General features: G+C 43.3%; 1 protein-coding gene across 1 annotated transcript in view; it reads right to left on the reverse strand.

The window, feature by feature from the left end:
• Positions 1-2121: 2121 nt before the first annotated feature.
• VPS51 (VPS51 subunit of GARP complex) overlaps positions 2122-23746 on the reverse strand; it is a 90498-nt gene continuing 68873 nt past the window's right edge. Inside the window, exons 7-10 of the mRNA XM_078660777.1 lie at positions 20187-20405; positions 19355-19476; positions 9015-9102; positions 2122-2915 (exon numbers count right to left, since the gene is read on the reverse strand). Of these exons, the coding sequence (XP_078516903.1) occupies positions 2655-2915; positions 9015-9102; positions 19355-19476; positions 20187-20405 (690 nt within the window). The 3' untranslated portion in view covers positions 2122-2654. The remainder of the gene's footprint in view (positions 2916-9014; positions 9103-19354; positions 19477-20186; positions 20406-23746) is intronic.

A 23746-nucleotide genomic window follows, 5' to 3' on the forward strand; every position in this document is an offset into this window, starting at 1 on the left:
TCTTCTAGCGGCGGTCCAGTCTAGGAGAAGAATGCTTTTAGACTAATTTATTAGCTGCCTGAGCAGCTTGATGCATATGCACGATTTTATGGGCTATCTTTTATGTGACATTATATGTATTTATTTTATTTTTCCACTTGTTTCGTATTACTTTTATACCTAGTGGCAACCGAATAAAGATAAATCTGATTCTGATATAGTTTTCCTCATCTTATACTTCTTCAAAAGGTGCAAGCAATAACATCACGCATACTCTCAAAATTAGATTACACTACTGGACTCTACCACTGCATCCTACTCTTAATAATGAGAAGGTGGCAGAGAATTCAGCAACAAGACTACTTCTAAATTAAAACATAAACATTTGCATATCTCCTGTCCTGAAGCCTCTCCACTAGCTATCTACCAATTGCAAGAAGATCTTCTTTCGAGCTGTTATGCTTCACTCACAAAACAGTAACGGCAAAGGACCAATGTTCCTTCATCACCAAATACATCCAACCTAGGAACTTAGGTTCCAGGCTGGCACCCCATTTCATAATTCAAGCTTACAGGAAGATAAACATTGATGACACTACTTTCTCTGTTAAAGTTTTAACTTATTGAATTCTCTACAGGCAAAGTTTAGAACCCCCTTAGAACCATCTGTTGAATTCACAAGAATGTATCACCTTGTTCAAAAAACGATTGCCAACACATATTCTGACCTCGGTGTCGACAAACAGATGTATCTACACTGTCCTCTCATAAACAAGGGAGAACCACATCAGCTTAATCTCCCACAAAGATCAAGGGAGTAGCAGATCAGTAAGCGCTTTAGTGAAAGATTCTATTTAGGTTTTCTTTGGGTAGACAATTGTCTATATAACTCTACAAATCTTGGTATAGCTTGCTATCGGTGGGGATAGGCACTTGCCCACCCATCACATGGGAGTAGTAAGCACTATACAAATGCTAGTGTAATCTGCATTCCCACATGCTAAAAACGTTGTTTCTTTGTGAAGTTCCACATCCTTGGATAGCATGCTATCTTATACAGCCTCCTCTATACCCCTACAACTACACATGGAAAATTGTCTCGACTTAAAACTAGCAACTTTTCTCTCGTCTTCCTTTCTATTAAATTACTCTTTCCTTACCCACCATCCTCTGCAAGCTTCACTCTCTCCGAGTACAGCCTACTCTAAGTTGCATGCCTGTCTGCCTACTTTCTATTGTATTTCTGCAAATTGTCCACATCATGTCTGATATATCACAGCCACCTATACCTTAAAAATACCTTATTGTCTCTATTCATCCCAATGTACATGAACTCATGTACCCCCACTAATAATACATCTTACTCTAATTAGTTAAACTACCACAAAGAAACTGGAGTGAATGCATGGAATGTTGTATGCACAAGACTTATCCCAATAAAAAAACAAAAATCAATAACTGGTGGATCAGCCGCTAACCTTGGGTTTCCAAGTAGCATTTAAGCTGGCAAAAGTGCCTCCTCAGCACTACATAAATGCAATACAGTATTTCTGGTGGAACTGCTTGGCTGCAGTGGATAGTTCCCACTGTAGAGCCTCTCGTCATCAAAAAACATCCGTTCCAGTACCCTGAACATTCCCAGAATATCCATATAGCACATACAGGCCAGCCTGTATGGGGTAAAAGCAATAGCCACAGAATAAGCCACTATATCAGCAGAGTCCAGGCCACATTTTAGAATTTGCTTCAAGGAATCAAAGTTGTCGTCTAACAACTCACAAAATGTACCCCTCAGGTAATATGGGAGACTAATAACAAGCTTCGATTTTTCATACATGGCATGGACATACCATAAGATGAGGCATTCTGTTCACAGTCCAAAGACTACAAGAAACAAAACCTTCACACATTATGGTATCAAGTCATTTGGATTCGCCGTCTTGTGCTGCCTTGCGGAATGCAATGCGGTTTCGCATTAATGCCTCAATACTCTTACAACAGTTGAGCTCAGGAGCCTATACAACTGCGATTTGGTGTGTGCCCCTAAAAGGAGACTGCTGCAGCTTGCCCTGCTATCAATAGATCACAGAGCAAATTAAACTGTTCTCTCCATCTCAGAAAAGAAACAAATTGCACTGTTGATTGCTCTATTTCGTGGCCAATACATTTTTTAATTTCATTTTCTTTCAAGTTGATGTATTTTCACCACAAAACATAAGAAAAATAAATGGTAAGGCGAACAGGAGAGTACGTGTTTTAAAGACACTCTAACCATTTTAATAGGGTGCGTGTACGTAACATTTTCAGAGATCCAGGTAAAAAGTTCCAATTCATTTCCTTTCTCCCTATAACAGGGGCTGCTCTTATCTTGTTACTTTTTACTTTACCCCTTAGTGTTGTCCACTCAGGATGCAGCTTATTCCTTCATTAAAGCCAGTTTCCAGACAAAGCTTTCCTCCTCAAGACAGGATGAAGGCAGAGATGGGTAGCAAAAGCCCCGCTAGCAGACAACTCTGTACTCCATGGGTTATTATTAATAATGTGCAATGTTAGCCGGTCCACAGATGGCTCTCTCCCATAGACACAGATGATATCCATACAGCGTGCAAGGTGTAGTGGTTCGCGCTTGCCATGCTCCCAGACGCTGGAAAGGAAGGCAGCAATAGCCTTCAATGCTAACCACGTTCACAGATGACCTCAATGACACTCTGTTCCATCGGCACGAGGTCGAGGCAACGATGCGCCGTGCTGGCCACAATCTCATCCAGCAGGAAGTGCACCAGGTTTTCATCAGAAACAAAGCGCCAGAGGTAGAGCTGCAGGTAGTAACAATCCACCTGGATCTGCTGAAGGCCGTAGCGCCCAAAAGTCCGCAGGCGCACGCACTCTAAGAAGGTCTTCAAGCTGATCTTAATGATGCCAGTGAGGACAGAGACCTGGGGTGAAGGAGGTAAGAACAGACAATGAGGAGTAATAAGACCACAAGTGCACGCCACAGAACCGAAACATGTCTACTGTTTAAAGCAGAGGCCTCTTTAGAGAAAGGTTTTACAGACCCAAAAAGTACAATTCATTAAGCACAGCAAGATGTTTTCTTTCCCTCTCAACACACCAAAACAATGATCATTTTAAAAAGCTGTACATTGTCCATCATTTTATGTAAATGTAGAGGTACTTGTATAGCGCACGTCTACCCGGGGGCCTCTCGGCGCTTGTACGAATACCGCTGAGGAACCCTTCCTGGCCTTTCCCTGTGAAGTGTCCACTCCTGGGCACCCCCAAGGTGAAGCCAGGCATCCTAGCGTTGTGGGGGCCGTTGTGGAGATTAAGCAAGCTATTGCCCAGAGTTGCAGAGTGGGACTCATGATTAGGATAGGCACCGAGGCGAGAATTATCAGGTCCGAGGAAATTGAGCCCAAGACCCGCCGAGGCGGGAATTGAACCCCCGGGTCCCGGGCCAGACTTCTGCATCAGTGTCTGCCGCTCTAACCATTGAGCCACACTTCTCCACTATCCAAATCTGCATGGCTCTTTGACACAGTTGTATCAGTGTTTCATTTAACCCCTTCAGCGCTGCGCGAATTCCGCTGCGGTGCTGAAGGTTCTAAAGAACCTATGGACTCATGACGGAACGGTTCCGTCATGAGCACAGGCCAACCGACGCTCATGACGGAACCGTTCCGTCATGAGCATGGAAGGGGTTAAAAAAACATAATTTTCAGGCCCTTATCAGGAGGCCACTGCAGCTTGCACCACCCCTTGCCCCTAACAGCGCTGCCAATGACAGAACCAACACAAATACTAACCATCACACCCCACAAATTTGATAATTCAGACTATTCCAGCCTTCCAAAGCTAGAAGAATGGCTTGGGCAGCAGGAATTAGTCATTTTAAATGTTTACTGAACTAATAAACAACTGTTGTGTTCATCTATAATTTAGACAAGCAGTGCCACCATGTGGCAAACTTTCATAAGCGCCGATGTTCAGAATGAAGTGCCTAAGCACAGAGTTGTCTCCGATATGGACAAACGACAGGCACAAAAATACTAACACAGGTATACCATAAAAAGCCCCCTTGATGTGTGAAATAAAGAATGGTGAAATCAGAATAGAGGACAACTCTTGTCGTACTTCAGAGTCACCAGAGATCCTACACCGAATTTTTGTAACAGCGCACAGTAAGACACTTAGCTAAAAAGTATTCCCAAAGTGTTTCAAATCAAAATATTGAAACAATGCTGCTGTGTAAGAAGTGTTATGCGGCAGACCATGGATAGTCTTAATTATGAGCAAGCAGAAAATGAGCAGGCTAGGGTACATGGCAATATCCAAATCAACTATTAATTTTTATTAGGAACATTTTATTACCATTATCTGGAATATAATCGTAAACAGTATAGGCTTCACATGTGATCATCAACATTACAATATACCATTATTATACAATATACACCACAATAAATAGACACTTACAAGCATCCATTCTATAAGGATAACGTACCCCCAGCCATTTATTATAAGGATGCTGCAAGTCACCGAGTTGTTGCATAACCATATAGAGGAACGAGGCTGACGGCCGAGTTCCTTTATAAGGTTATGGAACTCTTGAGGTCACTAGCAATATCTGTATTATATATGCTAGGGGGTGCTTTATCCCATTTAATACATGGTCACACCATCACCTTTCTCACAAGCCATTTAAAACCTTGGTGCATGGTCTAAACTGCTTGCCAATGTTTTTAATAAAGCCTGTAAAGTGGGTTTACCTAAATCCTGGTCGCTGTCAGCGATAGTACCAGTTTTTTAAAAGGGTTCTAGAAGTGACCCGCGCTGTTATAGGCTAATTTCTTTGATTGGTTCTTCTGTGAAAGTGCTAGGACAAGTGGTTTTGGCCAAGCTTACAGACTGGCTGAATGATGGTAACATCCTCTCTAACCTCCAGTATGTTTTAGGAAGGGGAGAGGTACCCCCGATCAGTGCCTTAACTTGCTTTTGTTGACCGGGAAATATACCATTGCGAAGAAGGGCACACTTCATTTAGCATTCATGGATCTTTCTTCGGCTTTTGACAAGTAAACAGGTCCAAGTTATGGCATCTGCTCTTGAAATTAGGATTAGATGAAAATATAGTACATTTTCTGGCAGATCTGCATCAAGATCTGGGCGCCACTGTACGATATGATCAAAGAGGGAACCTATCACGTAGCATCCGTATAATTAAAGGAGTGAGACAGGGCTGCATTTTGCCCCTTTGTTATTCACTGTATATATTAACAATCTTGAAATTGTTCTATCGAGTGCTTGTAGTGATATCCCGCGTATAGGAGAGAGATTAATTCCGGCCCTGTTTTATGCGGATGACGCTGCTCTACTAGCTAGAACGGCGAATGGCCTACAGCAGCTTTTAACCACTTTTGCTTCATTCATGAAGTCCTTGGACTTGGATGTAAATTTCTCTAAGTCCCACATTAGGATCATGGGGACCAAGCCAAAGAAATGTAAAAGTCACTATTGTGAGGGAAAGAATCTCACACGGGTAACGTCATTCTCATATTTGGGAGTGTTATTTGACCAAAAGGGCTCCTGGATCCCACAAATGCAGACCAAAAGAAATTTAATGGCAAGATCAACTGTTGCTGTTTTAGATTTTGCTCGCAGATTGGGCTCTAAACCCCTACAAGCTAAATTAAATATCTACAGGGCTAAATGTCTGACCATTGCGAGCTATGGTTCAGAACTTTGGGGCTACAGAAATGCCGGGAACGTGCAAATAGGGAAAATAAATTTCTAGGAACTTTGCTAGCCGTACCGTCATCGACATCCACCTATATTATTTATCAAGAAATGGGCATAGGTTATATAACAGACACCATTGGAATGGCTCCTCTGCTCAAATGGATAAGTATTTGGACAAATCCAGAGCTGGAGATGAACCGTGTCATCATTCGTGACTGTTTAACTCTTGACTTGGCAAGGAGCATCCCATGGTTACATTATGTCAAAAGGACTGCAGCTTATTTAGGCAGACCTGAGCTCTTTGGTTCCCCGGAGAAATTGTTAAAAGCAGACAAATTGTGGGTTAAAAATATGTATGCTCAGGTTTCTCAAAGTGATAGAAAGCAAACCGTCTGTTCGGGCTCATCAGCTGATATGTACATCATTAACGATTGAGCCATACCTAACCATTGTGTCTAACCAGCACCATCGCTTCCTATTGGTTCGATTTAGGTTAAACCAACTACATTTGCTTTTGCCGAGCCAAAGGGATGGAAAAGCTGGAGGACTTAGATGTATGTACCTGTGACAATTTCTCTACTCAGGATTCTCTGCATTTTGTTTTATTTTGTGAATATTTTTTGCATATCCATAATCGTTTTAAAATACCGATTTTAAAAGGCAAAGGTTTTACTCATGCAAAACCGGCTTTTATTTATTTGCAAATGTTGAATAATATATGGGAAATTTTTAATATAGCTAGTTTTGTAACTGCGGCTGTCAGGATTAAGAAGAAAAGAAATGCTGCTAATAATGTGCATCTGGTGTCAGGACTTGTACGAAATGTTCCCCTTGTTATTCTGTATATTAATAATTTAATTATGTAACTTTTGATAAATCGTGATGATTATGTTTATTTACTATTTTTTGTAAATTTGCTTGTAATGTATTTTTGTAGTATACTTTTATGGTTTTAATTAACCGAATAAAGTGAATTTGACTGACTGGCATAGGCTCTTTCATATGAAAGAGCGAGCATGCTTGCAAACACGAAGAATAAAAATAAAGCCTATAGTGCACAATTAAACACATCAAAAACCTGTTCGATATTTGTTGCAAATAGATATTAGAAACAGTTCAATACAAATCAATTTTTTAAAAAGCTGCAGTATCGACGAAGGCGTACAAACATGCGGAAAGGTTCTAGCTTTTCTCTAACCATCTAAGGAGTGCCAAAAATTAACATGTCCTCTCTGCTTGCCATTGTAAGCTAGAAAAATAGAGCAAAAGAAAGAAAAGCAACGTTCAGTTTTAGTTGCAAAACAGCAGCTCCAATTTTGCTCCATGACCTGGCCTGCCTTTCACCTCGGCTGCTGGCTCTGGCAGCAGGCATTGACGTTAGAACTCAAATGTAATAACTTATAATAGTCGGGTTCTGATGTCTTTTCTTTATAATTGGCAACTGTCTGCGTCACAAGTCACCAATTATAAAGAAATCCGAGATAGGCGAATACACGGCGATTATAGAATTGCATGCGTTATAGAAAGTTATCAACAATATAATCAGTGCAGCAGGGGATACCATTGGAGTCCACATCTCCCCATGGCCAATCAGTTAAAACACTTCTCTCAGCAATAGGCACTGAGCATCTGAAAAAAGATGGAAAGCAGCTGCACCTGCTGTCAATCCATTTTGACCGATCAGGGCAGACATCACACTGCAGTACAGTGACCACTGGTGCACTTCATAAGGACCTGATGAAATTGCCCCTCAGCTCTAGATGCTCACACATCGCTTCCCAATCCTGTACCACCTGGGCTTCCTTCTTCCAAAGATAGCATTTCAACCGTGACCTAATAACGCGTGTCGGTAAGCCGGAGCACGTTCAGAGGAAGTGTTACACTCTTCCATGTTAAGACTTTGTCATTCAACCAATAGAAGCCCCAGTAATTAATTGCCAAATTCTTGAAGTACCACCTGGCTTCAGTCCTTTGAGGCTCCACATGGCTAGACAACAGTGTCAGTTTTCCCTCTGATTTGGAAATGTACAAGGACAGAAAGATGCTACCTTCCCTTAATCGGACGTAGGCTAATTTACGAATAGTAGAGCTGACAAATTATTAAATCTTGCATTGATGGAACATCTGACAGATTAAGGATAGAGCTGTCGACCGACAGAGATGCATGGTAACAGAGAATGGAATTGTCTACTTCTTCGAGCTGCAGATACACTGCATACTCGTCTAACTTTTCGAGCTCCAAGGTGAAAGAGGAAGACAGAGCAACTCACTGACAAACAACGGCTAGGTCCATCAATGGAAATATGAGCCGACTAGCTACTGTGTCTTTCAATCCCTGGAGCCTCCTGCTGATAGAGGATCCATCTCTGGATCTTCACACTGATAAAGGATGGCACCATCCTTCAATATTTCTCCAAGATGATAGGCTCACAATGAAAGAGGGTGGTGTCTTATCACAGGATCTCCATGCTGATAGAAAATGTCATGCAATTTCTATCTCTGGACCTCCCTGCTATCAGAGGATCACTTGGTCTACATGCTGGTAGCCTCACAGTGAAATAGGATGCTGTCTTCCATCTCTGGGATTCCATGCTCAGCAAGGGCACTGGTACCTTCCATCAATGGATTTTAATGCAGACAGCTTCACAATAAAAGAGTATTCAATATTTCATCTCCAAGCTGGCAGATGACATCAACTTCCATCAGCCATAGCTCTACAATGATTTCTTCCCTCTCTGGAGCTCCATGTTGTCCGAGGAAAGAGTATTCCTTTAGGTGACTAACAATGGCTGCTGAGAACACCATTAAACATCAACGGAGCTGCATGCTGACTGAGGAAAAACTAAAGATGGAGTCTCCCATTCCTAGTTCTTTAAAGACCGATGATGGGAATGTTACTTCATGGAGCACAATTTTGACAGGGCAGCACATAATACAAATGTAAATTTCTTGCTCGTTTTCTATTCTTCATGGTGAAGGATGCCTGAAACACATACAATTTGCAAGTACGTGAAAACAAAGGTTTGCCCAAGAAAGATCATGGGATACTTCTATTTAATTACTTTGAACTCCCAATGAACCGACTCACAGAATGCATTAAAGGTGTAAATGAAAGGAGATGGGCTAAAACATATAGAGCTGACGTACTTCACTGGGGAAACATCAAGAGCCACGTGTTGGAGAATCCTCCTAACCACAGAGATGAATCAACATACGGTCCTAGGAAAATGGGGTCAATATTGGGCACATTCCACTTAGGACCCCTGCCAGCATGCAACCACACCATTTCTACTCACCTTGTTAAACTCCACTGGGCTGAAAATGTCAATGCGCTCAGAAAAGAGCTTCTGGATGTTGCTCAGGAGGTTGGTGTCCATGGGGGCACTGGGTGAAATAAGAACGTACAGTTCAATAGACATGCAAAACCCCTGTTTATAGCCTCAGCTCTGATGTACACAGGACATGACGCATGATGGATGGCTAATGCACGTTTGTCGACATATACACTGAAAGAGTATCTTCAGCTTCTGCTGAAGTGATCACTTTAGAACTCCTAGAGGGCCCACAGAATGAAAAAAGTGGAGACTCAGACTCCTGTACTTCAATAAGAGACCTAGAGCCCTTATTTCCTTCCCTGCTAATCTAGGGACTGTCAATCACCATAACACCCAGCTATATACTAACAACAATAAAATAAACTATAACCAAAGAAAATTCGAAATAAACTATAACCAAAAAAGGAATGTCCACATCACGTTTCAGAAGTGTTGGGCTTCAGGCCCAACTGGTTTGCTTCTGAATGCATCTATTATCACATGCTTAAGGATTTAAAACCTTTCCAAGTCCGCAAAGGACACATCTTTCAGGAAAAGAACTCGAAGAGCTTTCATGCAATTAAAATAAGAGCTGAACATGTTACAGACTGGTAGAACCTATGGAAATGTCAGGCCACTGGTCATTAACAGGGAGTATACTGTGAGGATTCCACTGCAACCCAGAAACATTCAGCTTGATGCTGCACCCGTCTGACCTCTGCAGGAAGTCCAGGCACCATGCTTTCATTCACATGGTCGCCTTCCTGCACACAATATTATGCTTGGTAATGGCAGGAACAGTAGCTAACTCGGCCTGTCTAAAGCCATTTGTCATTACAGTCCAAAAAGGTGATGCTTAGACAGTGCCATTGTTCTGCCATGGCTGACTTCAAGGGTCTCATTACAGAAGGCAGGAAATTCCCAGTATAGGGAGCAACGTCTATTACAAGTAGTGATGAAATAAGGCAAGCTTGAGAATTTTCAACCAATTTCAACTACACAAAGCAGGTGAAAAGTCACACTAAAAAGCAGTTGGTAAATCGGGAATAATGTATAGGAACCGTTGTTTAAACCGCAATTATCATATGTTAATCCCCATTTCTTAGAGAGACAACTCATAAAGGTCTGTTATTCTTTCAAGCCAGAAGTACCAATACCTGCAGTATTTATACTTTCTGTGGTGGAAAGATCTATTCGGAATTTTTACCTCACAATCCGGCTCAGACAATGTTAATATGTTAAGGTTATCACCTTAATAATCAGGAAGAAAAATGCTCTTTACACTGTACACATCTGTTCATAGAGTGAAGTGTTGTAGATTCGCATGTTTTGCATACTCTTGCCATCTAGATGTTGTCATCAGACATTTGCAAGCTGTTTTTGTTTGAGCTCCTCTCTTAAGTCACTCAATATGTTGTGACTTCTCCACTTGGTGTACATGGACCATGGGCATGGAGTACATGTTAGATGGTTTTCGCGCAGCGGGTGTGAGAATAGGTGGAGCGAGAATGTTAGTAATGTTAGTATGGTGAAAAAAGTGTAATGTGCAGTGAAGTACAGTAAGTAAGAGATATGCAAAAGATACAGGATTCCCAGGAGGAGGGCGTATCTAAGTAAATCTACAGTACTATACATTAAGAACAGATGCTTACAGGGTAAGCAGCAAATGTGGCTGTAGATACACGTGCTTAGCATGGACAGAAAAGCAGTGCCCACCACAAGCGATGGCTAGCATGTCGATGATGCAGATGTCTGAAACAAGGTCCTTAGCACCATCTGGCCCACCATGACCTGTTGGCATGCTAAGATGTACACACAGTAGTGTGTGGTGGATAAAGTGTGTGGTGTTATCAGGTGCCTTACAAATATCCGCCAGTGTGATGTTTCCTGGAAAGGCCTTGGTCACGCCTTTCTTGCAGGTGGAGGAGTGAGGATGGGTGCTAAAAACCTCTTTGATTTATGATAGTAGCTTTGAATATCTTTAACTAACCACCTAGCTATACTTGTCTTGGGGATGGGATAACATATCTGAGTCTTTACAAACAAGACAAAGAGCTGATCTGATTTACAGAATGTCTTGGTCCTGTCAATGAAATACATAAAAGCTCTTTTGATATCCAATGTGTGCAGTGCTTTATCCGCGCTGGAATGTGGTTGCAGGAAACAAACTGGGAGCTTTATGGTTTGGTTAAGGTGGAAGGGTGATACCGCCTTAGGATTGGTTTTAAGAACAACCTTAGTGGACCGAGATGAAGGGCTCCTGCAACACGAGCACCTGCAGTTCACTAAAGAGGAGTTCATTGCTTCAAGTAAGGCCACCTTCCAGAATAGGATCTGAAATTGGCATGACTGAAGAGGATCAAATGGTGTCCTCATAAGTCTGGTGAAATTCAGCCTGGGATCGGGAGGTTCGCTCAGGGGTATTACCATCTTGAGACCCTCCATGAAGGCCTTAATCACGAAAAGTCTCAAGAGGTACTGTGTTCCCTATTCTGAATGTGGACTACAACTGCAGCTATGTCTACATGCATGAATGTGTAGAGGAAGCCTGCTTTTTGAAAATGTAAAAGGTTGGCGATAATATCCTGAAACGTAGACTTTAAACTTAGAATACAGTAGGGAACAAAACTTTTCAATTCTGCCTCATAACAAGCCCATTTTGTGGGGCATTGGGATTGCTTTAAGATCGACATAGATTCCTGGGAAAGGATGTGGTACCTGAACTTTAGAACCTAGGGTGCCAAATCGCAAGGTTGAGCTGTCAGGGATCCAGATGCCTCACTCAACCACTCGTCTGTGTGAGAATGTCTGGCCTGAGTGGGATTCTCCTGTGAGGGCTCATGAACGTCTCAAGGAGAGTGGAGTACAAAAGTTGCCTGACCCAAGTTGACCAGAACAAGGGTTAGTGATGTTTGCTTCCGTTTTCTCGCTATTTAGGGAAGCACTGGGAGAGGTGGAAAACAGTAAGTAAACATCCCTGACCAATTCATCCATAGAGCTTCGCTCTATGGATGAATCATTGACTGCATTTGTGTATATTTGGAAATGAAGTCAGGCCATTTAGCATTTTCTAGGGTTGCGAACAGGTGAATCTGTAGAGTGCCCTAGCATTGGAAGGACCTGTGTAGGACCTTGGAGCGGAGTTCGCACTAGTGGACTTGTTGCAGCATCCTGCTGAGCAAGTCTGCAAAGTTGTTGTCTACCCCTGGGAGATGATTGGTCATGTGGTGAATGTTGTGGCGGGGTGCCCAATGGCAAATCCATTGGGCTAAATGAGACAGATGAGGGTAGTATGAGCTGCACTGCTTTTGTGTAGAAGTACATGGCACTTAAGTTATCTATTGTGATGAGGACTACTTGGTTCCGAAAGGCTTTTAAGGTGCTTTGAGATCTAAGTCAATGGCTAGCAGCTCCAGTTAATGTGGTGACCCAGTTGTCAAGAGGACCATATTCCCTGAACAGTCATGTTACTGAGATGCTCACCCCACCCATGAGAGAGCCGTTTGTGGTGACTGTCAATTGAGGTCAAGGGTCTGCAAAAGTCTGGCCCTGCAACAAGTTGTTGCTGTTCTATCATTGCAGGGAGTGGCATGCCTTGGCCTGTACCAACACTAGATCTAACAGATGTCCCTCCGCTTGGGACCAATGAACAGCAAGACACTCTTGGAAGGAACTGAATATGAAGCCTAGCCTGTGTAACAATGGTGATGCAGGAAGCCATCATTCCTAGAGGGTGCAGGACAGTCTGCACTGTGAGGGGACAATTAGGCTGGAAAAGAGGAAGCAGCTGCTGAAAAGCTGTGACTCTCTGCTGGTGGGGTATGTTTTCCCCTTGAGTAGATCCAATACTGAACCTATGAAGGGTTAACAAAAATGCACAAGAGCAAGCTGAGTGCGGATCAACAAAATGACAGCCCGAACAGTTTCTTGATGGTAGCTTGAAACATCTGAAGTTGATGTTGAGGTAACAATGGAGCAATGGCACAACGTGGGGAAGTATAGCTTTCCTAAGACCAACAAATAGCAAAAAAAGGCACAAGAGCAAGCTGAGCGTGGATCAATAAGAGGCAGCTCGAACTGCTCCTTGATGGTAGCTTGACACATCTGAAGATGCACCACGGACACTTGAAGTCGAGGTAACAACGGGACAACGGTACAACGTGGAGAAGTATACCTTCCCCAAGACCCATAACTTAGTACTATCTTCACCTCAGGAACTTCAGTGCATAAGCATTTAGTAATCTATTTAATCTAGAGTAATTTCTAATTGTCTCTGGGTCTCGAGGTATTTGAATTTTAACTGACGATGACGAACTGGTATAATGCAAACTTTTAAACTTTCAATCATATTAATGACTATAAACTGGTATTAAGAAAAAAATTTAATTTCAGAAGCTGTATAAAATGAATTCTTAGCAATTTCTAGCAAATCTTCACTTTTTTGTAAAGGTTTTAATGAATCATGTACAAATAAAATATTTTACCTCTACCTTTACCTATAAGGGTTGAACCTGGAGAGCCTTAGGTGGGATTTGGAGGCATTTATGGTGAAGCCCAGGCTGTGGAGCAGCGACACCACTTTTTGTGTGTGTGTGTTAAACACTGCAGCTTACTGCTGTTCTTGATCAGTCAGTCGAGGTTGGGAAAAACGTTAATTTGGATGAGCAGCCACCACTACTACTAACGAATCTGTAAACACCAAACAAAAGCAATGGTGATCCCACAGAGAAGTACATTCAATTGGTAGTGTTTTCCATGTACCACAAAGTGAAGGTACTATCCTATAGGCATCCTTGAGACGAGATCCATGAAGAAATCGATCTGTTGAAACAGAGGGATGACATTCTGCGGGGTCGTCATTTGAAAATGTTTCGATGCTATGTAGCGTTTAAGGGGCCTCCGGTTGAGTATGGGCCAGACAAAGCCATCCTTCTTGAGGATGAGAAAGCAAAGAGAATAGACACTGCTCTCTTGGTGTTGTGGGAGCTCCATCTCAATGGTGCCCCTCTGTAAGAGTGTATGCACTTTTTTTTGAAGGAGAGAGGTGTTCTTTGCTTCAAACATGTAAAGGGTCAAATGTTAGCAGAGGATTTATGTAGTTTGAGGCAACAGCTGTGTTAGACCACTTCTTGGACCCACTTGTCTGGTGTGATTTCCTATCAGCTAGAGATAAACTTGTATATCCTCTCTGCAACAGATGACATGTTATTGCAGGTCGGGAGTAGGGCAAGTTAGTGTTTGGAAGTGGCAGCTCCTTTGCTGGAGCCACCTTTGACCCTACCCCTGCAGTCATCCCATGTAGGAGCCTCTATCCCAGCTTTGTGGTAGAAGGACTGCTGTTACCTCTGCCAGGTGTGTGGTTTCCTCAGGCAAGGTTACAAGACAGTGGGTTGCTAAACAAACTGCCACCCTCTTGCCAGATGCTTCAATCTGTTTGCTCGCCTTGTCTGGAGGAGGGGCGTCACTGATGGACTGCGCAGACACATGCTTGCCGCAAATGTAGACCACTAGAAAGTCAGGTGGAACCTTCCCCTTGATGTATGATGGGCCAGCAGGAGAGGGTTGACCTTTGTTTCAACCCTTGGGGTCATTCCCCTCACCTTGACATGGACTTACAGTCAGTCAGTCAAGTATGCTTTATTCGAGATAAAAAAACTCATAAAAGCAAAACACCTTTAAAACCTTACATTCATGACAATGGTAATAAAAACATATTTACAATCACAAAGAAATTTAAAAGATAAAGCTACAAGACTTCCATTTAAAAATTCAATTTCGAACCACATGGACTTACATTTTTCAGGAGAAAATGTTAACATTGTTCAGTACACTCGGATATGGAAAGCATCTCCACAAGGAAGTTGTTATCTTCCTGAAAGACATGCACGTCTTCCTTGTGGAAGGCTATAGCCCTTGTGGTGTCTTCAGGGGGTGAGGACCCAGTGGATATTTGCCTAGATTCGGGTCATCAGGGGATCCGTATTATAGCCATGCCAGGGATCATCAGTGGGGCCTTCACCAAAGGGCTGGTCATAAGGGTCAAAAGGGCCATAGGGGTCGCAGGGCTGCAAATTAGAAAGAGGTGATCGGAGGCAGTGGGGGTGGTGTGTATGGGTGTCATGGTGGTGGTGGGAGAGGAAGGGGTGGTAGTGGAGGTAAAGGTGTGCTCTGTGGTAGAGGAAGAGGACTTGTTGCTGTGTCTTGGCATTTCTTCAGTGCCGGCTCAAGAAGAGGATTGAAAGAAAAGTTCCCACTCAAAGACCGGTCTCCTCTTATGAAAAAGAGGCCTTGAAGACAGTGTTGAAGATGGTTTTGCTGTGATTTTGCCTGTAACCTGATGGATAAATTGGCCCTTCTGCCTGGTGTCCAGTTCTTGTTAGAGCTTCTTGAGGATTGGAGCCTCAACATAGTCAACGACTTAAACTTTGAGGTGGGACTGTCTCTCAGCTTTGCCGCCAAGGCCGGATTCAGCATCGACAGGGTCTTAGCCACCGGAGCAGACAGAGTCTTAGGTGCTTGCTTCAGGTGGGACAGATAGTGCTTGGCACCCTTGGAGGGTCTCAGACTCAACTAATCATGCAGTCAACGCCCTTGGGTGGAGCCTTACTCGACTCAAGTTTGTTTAACAGTGTGGACCTGAGCCTGGAGATACAAGAGCCCTTGGCTTGCCTTTACTCTGCATCCATGTTTGGGGTTCGACGTCCTACTCCCTCAGGAGTGGTCCTCTACCTTGGTGTGGGACTGCTTCTGGGACCCTGGTTTAGTGATATAGGCCTCAGGGACAGAGGGAATATTCACCACCCTGATTGTGGTCTTAGAGTGAGGGTAAGTCTTTGGTGTCAGATTGACATCCCTCATCTCCTTGAATTCAGACTCGCTCAATCACACTGTTTCTGGGCTGGGTGTTAGATGCCAGGCCGAGAGACCAGACAGTGTTCTTCAGTGCAGCGGGTATCGTCTTCCTGAAGATGTCTAGAATCTCAGAGGTGCTCTATTGGCACATCCTTTAGCGTGCCTATTACTTTTGCCTTCAATACCGGAGGGTCTTTATGGACCTGAAGTAGAGGTACGGCTGACAGAAAGGGTCATCATGGTCGGGGACAGGCACAAGTTACAAACCTCATGGTGATCCACCCACGGATATTTCGACTGGCAGAAAGGGCAATTCTGTCCATTCCATCATGCGCACAACATTCTCTGGTGAAGGGACAGAGGAGGTTCTCGACCCCCAAGGTATGGCAAAGCCCTGGAAATCCCGGGAAGTCAACAACAGTCTTCAGTGCTGACACGATAGGGAGCTAAACTTACTGGAGCTTGTTTAAATTAAAGGAGCTCAAAACACAACTGATCAAGGACAACAAAAAATATTTTCAGGACACAATAAACTCAGAGCCCACTTGGTGCACATCCAAACTCGATGTTGGAAAAAACTAACTAACTAATGTAGACCAAGAGAAAGAGTCACACCAAATCTCGTGACTCGACAAACTCCTTTAGACAACAATAACTTGCAAATATCTGAGCACAGTACTAGATGGCAAGATTATGCTAATTTACAGCCACAGAGGCTACAAACCTAAAGTTTCAACAAAGGAACTATTGCTCCTCTCTCGATGCTATAGATATGGTCCAATGTGATCTGCAAGTGAACATGCTTAAGGAAGGAATGTGTGCATTAGCCAGGAAAGTCTATTCCTCCTTCTTATCGTTTGCCTAGTGGTCAGGTAGGGGGTGAATATGCTGTGTTTTTTTTATGGCCTTGGGCACCTGAATGACAAAGATGGATAAAAAACTAAAAAGTTTCAGCAGCATGGGAATACAAGCCTTCATGGTATCCAACTAAATTTGCTATGCTGCTGTTCATACAAAATAATTTGCCCTGGAGCTAAAAATTATTCTGTTTACAAATACTGAATTTCATTTTAGAAAATTTCTTTTGGATACATTTTTATAAAGGGCCAGTTTTCCATCTACATTGATCAGCCTGGTCCAGAAAATAGTGATCCAAACGGCTTTGTCGCTCCTTGATGGCAAGCATTCCTCTGTCATTCAGAATGTCTCTGACTGCTCTTTAAAAACGGTCAGTGAAATGTCCGATAAACCCGGCAATGAAAACAAGCGGAAAGATACCCGGCTGGCCTCATTAGCTAAGCTAAACTTTACAACAGGAGTCTTTCTAACCCTCCACTAAGACAAGATCCAGTGAGGTTTCAATGAACACTGCCCAAACTATCTGAGGTTTGATGTGATGGTGCACTGCAATATAAATGATGGGAACATTAAATGTCATTGGTCCTTTTTGGTCTTGATATCTGCATCAGTAAGGCAGTCTGATTTTCTATTAAGTAAACCTAACTGGAATTCAGATTGAACCAGCCTGGAGCTATCTGCAACACTGCCTCTATAGAATGAACAGCCAAGTTGCTCGATTACGGACCTGAAATAACATACCAGGGCTGGCACATATAGCCTGTACTCTTGTCCCATTGGCAACATGGATACCTTGTTGCTGTAAAGTCCAGGGTTCATCCTTGTTATTGTGCCTAGAGCTGGAGGTTTTCTTGAAAGAATGTAGCATCTCAGTGGCAGAGGAGATGCCTCGAGAGAAGAGCCAAGCAGAAGGAACTCTGTGGTATCGCAAAGTTGTATTTCCAAATCTTGCCAATAAGGTAACTTGGCACTTACACTTTTGTGCTGTGAAAAGTTCGCTAAAAAGACAACCAGTTCTGAGGTTTCTCGAGGTACAGAATCTTGCAAGAATAGAAGTTCACAAAGCCAAGCTAGCAGTGAACAAATCTTTCCAAAAAGAAAGACATGTCTTAAGCTCCAGCCAAATAACTTGGCCAAGTGGCACCATCAGTCTGGTAAAGGCACAACATCCACGGCCTCTTGAATGTTTCATTGACAAGGTTTTGTGGCCACATAATAGCCATTCGCCGCCAACTCCAACTGATACAATCTAGCCCTGTAAATGCCTTTGAGACAATTGCAAAGATCATCCGAGCTCCTCGGTTTCTGAAACCTAAGAACCAAATGGGAAAAAGACACTGTTGCAATATGACAACATAAAATATTCGCACTTGAGGGGCAATGCTTTCCAAGGTCATCCCCTTGAAGTTTTACTCCATATAAGGCAGAAGGTAACTTTGGGGCCCAACCTCTCTCCTTAGACTGACCAGTTAATTCATGTTCTAGCCCTGCCAGTGCCCATAGTAAAAAGCCTCATCTTGGGATTTTCCCATTTTCCAACAATGTATCTAGCATCTATACTACGATATTATTAGATGTTCATTCTAATTTTGATAATTAAGTGTTTAAGGGCTATTTAATGTTTTATTTCACATCTTCCCGTTTTCCAAATCTTCCGTGTTTTTTAAAATATTGCCTTTAGAGCTGGAGACTAACACACAGCGCAAGCTGTTTGGTTGCAAAAGACCTACTGTAGGCGCACTTAGAAATTACAGGGGCTTACAGTCCATTAACATTGCTTATCATAATTTGGCTTTACTGTCACTTATTTGCTTGCTTCTTTTCCAAGGGTTCCTATAGCCTCCTTACCATCTCTAGGACTGGCTGGCTTCTATCCTTCCACTGCTCACTCTTGGGCAACTGTTTTTTTTGTTCCTTTTGCTTAAGCACTCCATGAGAGTGCATGTGTTTGACAGCTCTCTACCTCTTGTGCTTCTCCGCTCCCAAATACCCACCCCACGCTTCCTCTTGCTGTCTCATTTGTGTTATCAGGGCACTCTTGTGTGCTGATCCCCCATGAACCTCTCTGCCTCCGCGACATGTCATGGTGCTTTCAAGCTCATAAGCTTCTCCCCTGTCAATGTGTTGCTCTCCCTCACGTGCTACTTTTCCCTTTCCTTGCCTGCTCCCTATTGTGTCAACACTCCTGGTAATGGTGCATGGGTGCTCATACAAAATTGCATGGCTGCATCATTTCTACTTTTCTTTTGCTTTTTACTTTTGGCTATGATGCATAGTATAGCCAAAAAGCACTAGCAAAGCTAACATATCCCAAAGGCAAGACCTATTAGCTTTGCCAAAGCAAGTTATAAATACACCTGTGACACCCTCAAGTGCGGATACTTATAATTTAAAATTATGCTCACTGATTGCTGCATATATCCAACAACAACTCTGGTGAATGAAAGCCTTTGAGCTTGGCCAACTCTACTGCTGGTGAGACAAAAGGCATTTCAAGTAGGTGTTCTGATTTGTTTCCAGATAAGGGACATTGTGGGAGCTCAGCTAATGCATTTCCACTAGCAATTCTTCAACTCCTGCATTGAGTAGGTTTTGTGCAGATTCCATATTACCTGGGAGTATAGCTTGGGGCATAGCGGGTCTGAAGACGAGAGCTGCTGTAGACAGAAAATGTCCTCTTACTGGAGTCGCTGCTGTGTGCCTTACGCACACCTTCCTCATATAGAAGCCCAACCTACAGCAGAAACGACAGAAACATGGGTTCTTAAAATAACATAACATAACATAACATTCCCATATATGTCTCCTAAATCTGATCATTTCACCACACTAAACAGGACTACTTTGAGCACTTTGAGCTTTACTAAATCCATACAGTAGAATTTAGAAGCCAGTTTGTTTGTACCTTAATTGGCTCTTAACAAAAAACATGTACCTCTTACTGACACACTGTTCTTTCTTCAGTGCAAGTCTTTGATGAAGAAGCCCACTGGACACCTTTCTCCTGCTCTCTAAACATGTTTTATTCTGTCTTGTAACATGGGTTAGCCTAATGTACAGAATTACAACTGAACCCTTGCTAGCACAATTCGGATGATCAATCGAATTACGGGAATATGAGGGTGACATATTTCTCCTGAGAAAGATCTGAAAAGGATAAATGGCAAGAAACGAATCTCTAGATAATCCCTTTAAGTCATCATATGCATGAACATTCAGCCATATCACACCGATGCACCATCTATTCCCCGCTTCCCTCCAGAAAGCAAATCACTTTTTTTTTTTTTTTAACAGTGACAAAGCCACAGTTCACTATTACCTCAAGTCCAATCAATGTCATCCACAGAGCTGCGCTTGCGGAAGCAGAAGTGTGGGGAAAGGTGTGAACATAAGGAAAAGTACAGCCCCCCCCAGCCTCCTCTTCATCTTTACATACATGTTTACCTGCACATCAATAGAAGTGGTATCTTCCACCACCCGCTTCATGACTGCCCGGACGTTACGAGGTTCAATGGTGTTCACCCAGTCCCGGGTCTCCACGCTCTTGCGCAGCATCTGAGAGATGATCAATCCCTGCACCTTCACATAGTGGTTGAGCAACTTCTGGGCTGCCTCCCGCGCCTCAGTACACAGGCTGGTTACTGCAGTAACAGGCGAGTGATCCTGCCAAGATAAACGCGTGTTTATATTTTGATTTGTTACAACGGACTGAAAAAAGGGTCTCAGCAGCCCCACGTTTTTTATTTTGGGTGAGGACATAGGACAAGAGCTGTTCGTTTGAGGTGAAAAAAAGGAATACTGGGCTCAAGATTCAATTTGCACTTTTAATTACGTTTTTTACAAACATGTAACAAAAGGAATAGGTTACTTACCTTTTGCACCTCTGTTGGTAGCTTATAGTGCTGTAGATACACATGCTCTGCATACTTCTGTCATCTAGTGTTGTGCTCAGACATTTACAAATTGTTTTTGTTCAAAGAAGTCTTTTGATTCACAAAGTATAGTTACTGCTCCTTTGGCTGATAATGTGCATTGGCACCAGCTCCATGTTAGATTGTTTCAGCAAAGCGGGTGTGTAGGGACATGAAGCGTGCTGTGTAAAGGATAGTAACGATGGAAGAGGTAAGATAATTAGAATTGAGAAAAAGAACTATGTGAATCTGCAACAGCCAAAGGCTTCCTAGGAGGTTGGTGGGTGCATTTGAATTAACAGCAAAACATGCCACTAAAAGATGTTTTCAAGGTAACATATTTCGTTCGTGGCATGAATGGCTGTAGATACCTATGCCCAGCATAGACTGTAAAGCAGTTGTCCTCTAAGGGGTGGATAGCCGGAGAATGTTGCAGAAGACTGGATAAGACAGCTTGGCACACTTGTTCTTGTTGACGTGCCAAGACATCCACAAAGCAGTGTATAGTGAATGTGCGCACAGTGTACTAGTTAGGTGCTTTACAAATACTGGTATGTTTCCGAGGAACACTTGAGAGGCTCCTTTCGTGCGTGTGAAATGCGGCATGGGAGTGTCAAGCAGATTTCTTTTAGCTATGGCACAGCAAATGTCTCTGCACTTGACAAACCATGTAGCTATGCATGCCTTTAAAAGAGAAGATCTTTTGAGCGGTTTGGAAAAGCCAAAAAATACCCGTCGAGTTTCATGAAAAGGCTTTGTTCAATCAACATACTACAAAGGGCCAAGCTATACAAGAGTGAAAAGAGCCCTCTCGGCTACAGAGTCCAGTTGTTTTGTGGAGAAGTGTAGCTCAATGGTTAGAGCGGCAGACCCTGATGCAGAAGTCTGGCCCGGGACCAGGGTTCAATTCCCGCCTCGGCGGGTCAGGGGTTCAATTTCCTCGGACCTGATAATTCTCGCCTCGTGCATATTCTAATCATGAGTCCCACTCTGCACCTCTGGGCAATAGCTTGCTTAATCTCCACAACGGCCCCAACAATGCTAGGATGCCTGGCTTCACCTTGGGGGTGCCCAGGAGTGGGCACCTCACAGGGAAAGGCCAGGAAGGGTTCCTCAGCGGTATTCGTACAAGTGCCGAGATGCCTCCGGGTAGTCGTGCGCTATACAAGTGCGTAATTATCATTAACATTATCATGTGTTCAGGATGTGATAGCAATAAGGAATGCCACTTTACAAGATCGGAACTGTAAGGGGCATGAATGTGGAGGATCAAAGGGTGGGCCCATAAGTAAGAACAGTATTAGGATTCCAGACTGGGGCGGGGCGATACTTGGTGGAATAACCTGTATGAAACCCTCCATAAAGGCCTTGACCACAGTTATCTTGAAAGTACTCGAAACGCGTCATTTGAAAAGGTCTTAAATAAATTTAACATCCTGCCTGAAAACGCGGGGTCTGCTCTCTTCTTTCGCTGCGCCGTTGGCGTGGAGGTTCGAGGATTTGCTGTGTGTATATATATATATATATATATATATATATATATATATATATATATATATATATATATATATATAGGCAAGGCCTAATTTTTGCAAGTGAAGTTAACAAATGACTTCTTGCAATGGAGGGTTAAGTGGTGTATATTTTTAGGAATACAATTGTGGACTAATCTGTTCCACTTAACAGCACAGCAGGCCTGGGTAGTGGGCGTGCGTACTTCTTGACGGATGGACATGCACTCTTGAGAGAGGCCGAAGTAACCAAACACTATGACTTCAGCAACCAGATCACTAGATCGAGCCGCCTGGGATTGGGGTGTCTGATCTTGCCAGGGTCTTTCGTGAAAGGTCAGGATGTTCGGATGTTCGCTAGCTTCTTGTGGGGGATTGACATTTCCAGGAAGGTGGAGAACCACAGTTGCTGGCCCAAGTGGGGTCGATCAGAATGAGAGGGAGAGGTTTGCCACAGCTCCCAAACCACGGACGGATGGAAGGGGAAGAGAAAAAAAAGCGTAGGCGAACATCGCTGACCAGCTCATCCATTGTGCATTGCCCATGTACTGTGGGTGTGGGAATCTGGAGGTGAAGCTTTGCTATTTGGCATTTTGGGAGGTGGCAGCAGGTCGATAACTGGTACATTCCCCCTCCCACAAAATTGGTGGGAATAGGACTTGAGTATGTAGGTGCTGAAGATGCGCTCCATACTCAAAAGAGATGCGTTTGTGCTGATGGTCACTTGTGAAATCAGGTTTATGAAATGCTTGCACTGCAACATGATGTTACTGTTCCACCACGTAAGAAAGCGATAAGTGCTGGCCCTTATTAACACTAGATCTTTCCAATGACACTCCCCTGGTGTCCATTGCATTGCAAGGTAATTCTGGAATGGGGACATGTGTAAGCGGGCCTGGGGAAAAATGGCTGCGTGAGGCCATCATGCCTAAAAAGGTGCTTGTTAGGACGGTTAGTTGCTCATTTGGCTGAAAATGAGGCAGTAGCTGCTGAAAGGCCTGCCCTCTTGCTTGGCTGGGGAAAGCTTTGACAGTAACTGTGTTTAGTACCTTCCCCCTCGTAAGGGTTAAAGTTGCATGTGGGTCTTGACAGTTTATATTTAGGAGCCCATTTTTTTGAAGGAGGGAAATTATTGGCTGAGTATGTGTGAGGCAATGTTGCCTGCTTGCACTCTTGGTCAGCCAATCGTCAAAGTATGAGAATACCCCAATGTCATTCTGTCTGAGGTGGGCAGCCACCACCGTGAGCCACTTTGTGAATACTCCGGGGCAGTGTAGAATCCCGATTTGTAGCACTCTGAATTGGTAATGCTGGCCACTTACCATGAATTGTAGGTAGCAGTGAAGAGTGGTATGGATAGGTATATGGAATTAGGCGTCCTTTAGGTCGAGAGCTGTCGAATTCACCTTGCTGTAGGAGAGAAACGACATCCTGTAGGGTGACAATATGGAAGTGCTCTGAAAGGATTTACTGGTTGAGGGCCTGAGATTGAGGACTAGCCTTAGGGAGCCTTCCTTCTTGGGGATGAGAAAATAGATTGAATAAACAGCCCTGCCTTGGTATGGCACTGGCTCTATTGCAC

The sequence above is a fragment of the Lissotriton helveticus genome, chromosome 9 (assembly GCF_964261635.1).
Source record: "Lissotriton helveticus chromosome 9, aLisHel1.1, whole genome shotgun sequence".
NCBI lineage: Eukaryota > Metazoa > Chordata > Amphibia > Caudata > Salamandridae > Lissotriton > Lissotriton helveticus.